Source organism: Equus caballus, chromosome 28 (assembly GCF_041296265.1).
Source record: "Equus caballus isolate H_3958 breed thoroughbred chromosome 28, TB-T2T, whole genome shotgun sequence".
In the NCBI taxonomy this organism is placed as follows: domain Eukaryota; kingdom Metazoa; phylum Chordata; class Mammalia; order Perissodactyla; family Equidae; genus Equus; species Equus caballus.
The window spans coordinates 51,398,807-51,405,484 of NC_091711.1; the positions used below are offsets into that span (position 1 = coordinate 51,398,807).

Here is a 6,678-nt window from a genome sequence, read left to right on the forward strand (position 1 = left end):
CTGGCAGCGAGATCCTGAGCGTCTCCATTCTTTTGCAGTGCCCCCTTTGACAGGATCGCAGAGATCAACTTCAGCATCGACGCTGACGAGGACAGCGTGAGTCCCTCTGCTTGGGGCTTGTTGGAGATGGACAAGGGGACATAGTGGTGGGTGGCAGCAGGGGTAGGAGAGGCTGCTCCGTGGGAGCCCTGCCTCCCCAAGCTGGGCAGGCCCCATCCTGCAAACCCTGTGTCTGTCCAAGCCCCTCTGGGAGCTAGGTGGGGCCACGTGGGCACTCTTTCTCTCTCAGCCCAGTGCAGCTCTGTTTGAGGCCTGCTGCAGTGACCACATCCAGCCCTTTGATGATGATGAGGATGATGACATCTGGGAGGATAAGGAGACACACTGTACCACCCGAGTGACAGCCAGAGCCCGGTATGGGGCCCACCCATTTTCCCCAAGCCTCCCTGAGGAACAGAGAGGCCCTGGGACACTGTGTGTATACCCCAGTCCCGCCCCAGCTCTGATGCCCTGGGCATGCAGGAAAGGACTCTCTGGGGGCCTGCTGCTCTGACCATACATCTCCCCCTAGATTTGGGGGCCCTCATACCTCAGAGAGCTGCTCAAAGAACAGCCTGGAGCCTGGAGGCCAGGATGGGAAGGAGGGCTCGGAAGCAGATGGGGATGCGGCTCGGGCAGGCACCCCTCCGGCCACTCCCCAGAAGGAAGGTCCCCGCATGGAGGGTGACCCAGAAGGTAGACACTAGGGGCTTGTGGTCAGGGCTGGGCAGGAGACTTGGGTGGGGACACTTGGGGTGACAGAGGATTTAGTGCACTGGCCCATGCATGGCGGGGCTGCCATGGGCCGGTCTCCCGTTGACCCCGTCTGCACGCACTTTCAAGCAGACGTTTCTGAAGGTGGTGGCTTTCCTGTGCCCGTGACTACAATGACATGGGGTTGGTGGCAGGTGCTTTGGCTCAGCGCTTGGTGGTCCCTGTGCCCCTGTTGCAGTTACTCTCAGCCACATCGTCATGGCTGGTGGCTGGTGTCTACTAGTTCTGTCGGTGAAAGCACACCCTGGTGTGAAGGCACTTCTTGTGGGGCCTCCACGCCTGGCCCTATCTGGGCCACAGGGCTCTCAGGGTGGGTGGGGCCAACCTGCTGGTCAGGGGGCCTGGACCAGTGCATCTCCCCCTGGCAGGTGCCACGTGGACAATGTTCGATGAGCCAGTGAGCTCAACGACGCCAGCTCCAGGAGTGGCAATGGACGTGGGTTCCAGTGTGTGGGCAGCCAGCACCCCCAGCGCCTCAGCTCTGGAAGAAAAAGGCTGGGCCAAGTTCACTGACTTCCAGCCTTTCTGCTGGTGAGGCTGGGCGGGCCGGGAGGCAACCCCCTCTGTCTTCTGGGGTGGCATCTCCCCAGTGCAGGCTCAGACTCAGCCTCATCTGCAGCTCCGAGTCGGGGCCCAGATGCAGCTCCCCAGTGGACAGGGGCCGTGGCGATGCCCAGGGTGGCCCGAACCAGGGCCGAGAGAGAACTGGTGAGTAGGAATGGCTCCACGGCAGGGACAGGAAGAGATGGCTAAGGCCTTGGGGGCTGCCTGTCTCCCTGGTGATATTGGGGTTTCCGTCATGCTTAGGGGACTGGAGCAGCCATGTGCAGAGGGGGGCCCTTCAGCCCCAAGCATAGGCAACAAGGTCATCAGGCTGCCCTCAGAGCTCAGGTCTGACTGGCCCACACAGGTCTGTGCTGCCAGGGAGTGAGGGCCTTCCCGCTCTGGGCCAGTCTCCCCAAGCCCTGCCATGTTCTCAGCACAGATCACACACGTGTATTGTGCCATCTCAGTGGCCGTTCTGGGGCCTGTTCAGAGCCCTTGGCCCTTTGAAGCCCCCAGACTCCCTCAGGGCCATGTGGGGTGGGACTTAGAAGCCCCGAGGCTGAGTAGGGGGCCTCCCTTTGATGGGGACTGTCCCTTTTTATGCTTCTTCTGAATGTGCAGATCACATGCACGTGGCAGGCAGGATGTGGGACAGGTTCTGTCCCAGTTTTGCAGGCTGAAGCTGTCGCATGCTCCATGCAGGTTTGGGGGCCCTGAGCCATGCCTGTGGCCCCATCTATCCTCACCAGACATCACTGGCTCCTTGTCTTACAGTTGGCCCAGCCTCCCCATGTGCCTGGAATGTGTGTGTTGCCAGCAAGGCCTCCCTGGTGGCCTCCAACAGCGACAAGGATGAGCAGAAGGTGGTTGGTGCCTTGGAGGCTGTTAGCATTGTTCCTGGCCGGGAGGCCTCCCCACTGCCCACATCAGCCCCCAGGTGTGCAGGCCAGGGTGGGCGCAGGGCCCCAGGTGCACATGGAGGTCTGGCTGTCTCCAGCACTCTGCTTGCCCTGGAGCAGGCCAACCCTGCTGCCATGGTGGCCCTGTGACTCCACGGAGGCCAGCTCTCACCGGAGGGACACTTGTTCGTCTAAGTGGAAGCCGGGGGTGGGAGGGTGCTTCTTCATTTGTGAGTGGTCATTGAGACAGAGCACAGGGCCTGAATGTCCCACCCCAGGGACTTGGGAATGGAGCCGCCCCACCTACTGGGCTTGTTGGAGAAAACAACCAGCTTTGTGGGGTTCTGGTCAGGCTCAGCCACCACCCCAGGATCTGGGGTTGCCTGGGATGGTGGGGAGGGGGGCGCAGCCTTTATCTCACCCTGCGTGTGCCGAGTCCCAGAGACATGCCCACCTCAACCAGGCACTTGAGATATGCCTGACACACTTGGGCAGTAGGTTGGGGTTGTCTCGACTTCACTTGGGGCATCCGAGGCCTGACCAGGGACGTCCTCCCTGCAAGCTCAGCCCCATGCGTTCCACCTCACACACAGGAAGAAGGTCCAGGCCTTTGGAATCCATTGATGGACAGATGACCCCTCCAGAGCTGGGTGGTGGTGGGAGGACAGCTTGAGGAGTGGTGTGCTGTGGAAAATAGGGAACAAGTGGCAGGTGGGCTGGCAGGGATGTGAGAGAGAAGGTGGTGTTAGAGCCAAGGCTTGAAGGGACAAGGGGGCAGGTCCCCGGCCAGACCCCATGTGGAGGGGATAGGAGTGGTAAGTGGTGGTATCGTGCACACGGGGTGGCTGTTGCTGTGTGGAGGCTCATTCAGGCTCTCCTTCCCCCACAGGTGGGAAGGCTGGAGCCTTGCAAGGCCCCACTCGCTCTCCCACCCCAGTGGCCTTGGAGGGTCCCTCGTGGTTTGGGGGCTCAATCCACCCCGTTGGTAGGTGTCCATCTCACTCACAGCACCCTTGTCCCCAGGACCCCAGAGGACCTGGCTGGCTCTGCCAGCCCTTGCCCTCGGGGTCTGCAGCGGGGGCGCAGCCCTGAGGAAGCAGGGCCAAGGCTGCATTAGCGACTGTTGAGAGGGGCCAGGTTCATGCTGACGCTGTGATACACGCGAAGCATGGGCCAGGCGAGGGGCGAGCGGGAGCAGGGTTGTCTCATTCCTTCTTATGAGTGGTTTTGTTCCTTCCTAAAGTTTAGAATCAGTGAAATTGTTAACACCTTTTCCTAAGCCCCTCAAAACCAACTCTGCTCTGAAAAGAAGGTAATGTCATTCTGAAAGCAAGCTGTCTGCTTCCACAGGGCTGTCTGCATGAATCTGTGGCCTGGAGCCCTTGGGGCCCAGGCAGCCTGCAGCTGTGCCCCAGTTAGGGCCGCCCTGGCCCACACAGGCTTGCATCTCCAGGCTCTCAGGGAGTCTGTTTCTTATGCAGGCTGTCCTGGCCTCCCCCAGCACAGGCTGCGCCAGCTCCCAGAGGTCCTTGTAAGGTTGGAGTTGACATGGAGTGGCAGGAAGTGCTGGGCAGGTGTGGGCTGGGTGGGGAGCTGTGGGTTCCCCCTCCTCCTGGGTTGCAGCAAGAGGGCCTGCACCTCATGGGAGGAAGCATTCTGTGAAGACATGGCCTGGGGGCCGTCCAGGGAAGTTCCTTGGGCCGCGTGGTCCACAAAATAGCAAGGGTTGCTGGGAGCACCAAGGGGAACATGTTCTGGAACCAGGTGGGAGTGGGGACCATTTAAAGAGACCAGACATGGCGGGACCAGCTCAGGATGTGCTGCCTGGAAGGAGGTGAGGCCCCTGTGGATGAGCGGCTTGTTTTTGGTGTGTTTGGAACTTAAGGGGGTGTGGGGTGGGCAACGCTGCCTGCCCAAGTGCGGCCCCTGAGCCGCCTGTGGTGTGGAGCCGCCCTGGGGGTGGCCCAGGTCACCAGAGCCCATGTCTTCCACACAGGGCTGAGTGTGGTGCCAGCATGCTGCCAGACCTCGCCTCCCCTGCACCTGCAGAAGTGACCTCTGCCCCAGCTATGGCTGGCCCCACCCCGGCAGTCTCTCCTGTGCTGGCTATGGCCATCCCCCCGGGGCCCATGGTGGCTATCACCACCACAGCCCCACCCACGGCCAGCCCAGCTGTCTCCACAGTGGCCACCCTGGGGTCAGTGACAAAGGACAGGTGAGCAGGTCCAGCCAGGGGAAGGGAGCTGCGGGTACCCTTGGGCCTTGATCGGCTCCAACCCCCTACCCTTCTTCCTGCAGGAAGATGGATATGCCGCCGCCCACAGGAGCCACCCTAAATGGCCCCGTGTGACGCTGCTGCCGCCCAGCCATGGCGCGCCCTTAATCAGAAAACTACCTGGTGATGCAATTTGTCTTTTTTAATTTAATTTAAGTTAATTTTAAAATAAATGCTGCATTGGTAAAGCTGGCAGTTGGAACCGGTCAGAAGGCCCAGCTTCGTCTCTCCTGCCTGGCCCCACACACAGCAATAAGGCCTCAGATGTGCCCTCTGCCTGCGGGAGCCGGGGGCCACAACCCCAAGACGCCATGAGGACTGAGGGCTGTGACGTCACAGGCTCTGAGCCTCCATTTTTACTGATTTTTTAACAAACACAGGAAGAGCCGCGTGTTTGCACTTTGTATCCAGCCGCAGTGAAGGGTCTCCCCTCCTCTGGGGACAAATGCAGGTCTGGAGCTGGGCTGGACCAGACAAGGTCTTTGCTGCCCAGTGGCCCGAGGAGCTGGCCTTGAGCCAGGCTGCAAAATTTGACTGCCTTAAAAATACAAGACCCTCGCCTGGTGGGGATGCCCCGGCCCCTCATGCCCCAGTGTATGGTGGGGGCACCTGGCAGGAGCTGGCCTCGGGCGTGCAGGAGGTGGGTGCAGTGGGTGCAGAGACTGCCTGCAACAGTGCTGGGTGGGGTGGGGTCTGCACCTGTTGGGAAGGGCAGGGCCACATCGTCCTGGAGGGGTCTGCAGGATTACTTTATGTTGAGTCCATTTTTATGATAATCTGACAGGGCACCCAGAAACCCAATTCCCAATAAAATTTGTGTTATTACTGACAAAATGGCGTACTCCTAAGCTGCAGGCCCTGGAACCCCAAGCTGGCTGGTGGTGGGGGGGGTTTTCTGCTGCCCCCAGGCCCATCCTCACGTCTCAGCAGCAAGTGTCAACACCTGAGTGAACGCTGAGTTTCTCTCCATGAAACAAGTTCTGCGTGGGAGCTCACGAGTCAAACATGTGGAGCTATTGCTGTCCCCAGAAGGCCATCCCGTCCTCACACTTGCTTGGACAGAGGGGCAGCATGAGGCAATACCTCACCGCCAGTGGGGTCTGTCCTGGTTCCTCACAGCCAGGAGGGTCTCCCAGCAGTGTCTCCATCTCTCTTAAGAGGTCCTAGTCCTGCACTGACCTTGCCCTTTGGCCCCTGCTTTGGTGACATCTCACCTCACCACCTCTCCCTCAAGAATAGCCCTCAGCCCCCACGTGAAATGGTGTGGGCACAGGATTCCAGGCTTGTGGGTTTCCTGGGTATTGGGAACCTTGGTCTGAGGGCCAGCCACATGGTCTGGGGAGGACCTGGGTGCTCTCCTCACAGGCCACCGGAAGTTACTTAGGGGTCCTCCCTATGCCTGCACTTGTGTCTCACACACCACCATCCCCTCTGTAACCCAGATCCAGTGGCCACCAACCCAGACCTCTCTGGGATGTTCTCTCGGCCTCTGTGAAGCCCACACTGCCATCCCGCCCACTGTCTCCCCCGCCCCTAGCTGGCACCTGTTGCATGGCATTGTTGCATGGGAGGTGCTGGTCCTGGTGAGACTTGCATTTGAATGGGAAAGGAGACAAGCAAGAAATCCCAATGATGACCCTTAAGCCAAAGACCAGGGTTGGGGCAAGGAGGTCAGGGTTTGAGGCAAGCCCCAGGGAAGGGAGAAGACAGGTGTTTGGAACCAAGTTCACAGAACTGAGCAGCTGTCAGGTCCCCATGCCCCACCTCCCATGTGTAAAGCCGTTTCCCAAGTTCTCGAGGCCACTCGCTCTCTGGGGAGCCCACCTTCCTCAGGATCTCCCTCCCAGACCCTCCCACTCCATCCCATCCACTGTCATCTGACAAGATCAGCAAGTCTTGACCCCATCCTCTAGCTACTCCCACTCAGTCTGTCTCTCTGGACTCTTGAGGTGGGGGGGGCGTCACACAAATGACCAATACCATCTCTCATTATGGGAACTGCCTTCTCTTCGCAATGTGCCCCGAGGTGGCCACCTTCTGCTCAGGGGCTGCTTGGGCAAGGAGGGGGATCTTCCTTTCGGGCTGTGCTAGCCCCAAGACCATCCCTGAGGCCTGGGGGGGATGGACAGCCAGGCACCAATCAAG

At 60.0% G+C, this 6,678-nt stretch overlaps 1 protein-coding gene across 34 annotated transcripts in view; it reads left to right on the forward strand.

The window, feature by feature from the left end:
* PPP6R2 (protein phosphatase 6 regulatory subunit 2) overlaps nt 1–5,367 on the forward strand; it is a 100,183-nt gene extending 94,816 nt beyond the window's left edge. For 32 of the 34 annotated variants that reach the window (XM_023631077.2, XM_070253848.1, XM_070253853.1 and 29 more), the window contains 8 exons: nt 39–96; nt 290–414; nt 572–735; nt 1,182–1,344; nt 1,433–1,521; nt 2,134–2,296; nt 4,255–4,473; nt 4,557–5,367. In XM_023631077.2, the coding sequence (XP_023486845.1) occupies nt 39–96; nt 290–414; nt 572–735; nt 1,182–1,344; nt 1,433–1,521; nt 2,134–2,296; nt 4,255–4,473; nt 4,557–4,608 (1,033 nt within the window). In that variant the 3' untranslated portion in view covers nt 4,609–5,367. The remainder of the gene's footprint in view (nt 1–38; nt 97–289; nt 415–571; nt 736–1,181; nt 1,345–1,432; nt 1,522–2,133; nt 2,297–4,254; nt 4,474–4,556) is intronic. The other 2 variants (XR_011433499.1, XR_011433500.1) reach the window with 1 other exon arrangement.
* Nucleotides 5,368–6,678: the final 1,311 nt, after the last annotated feature.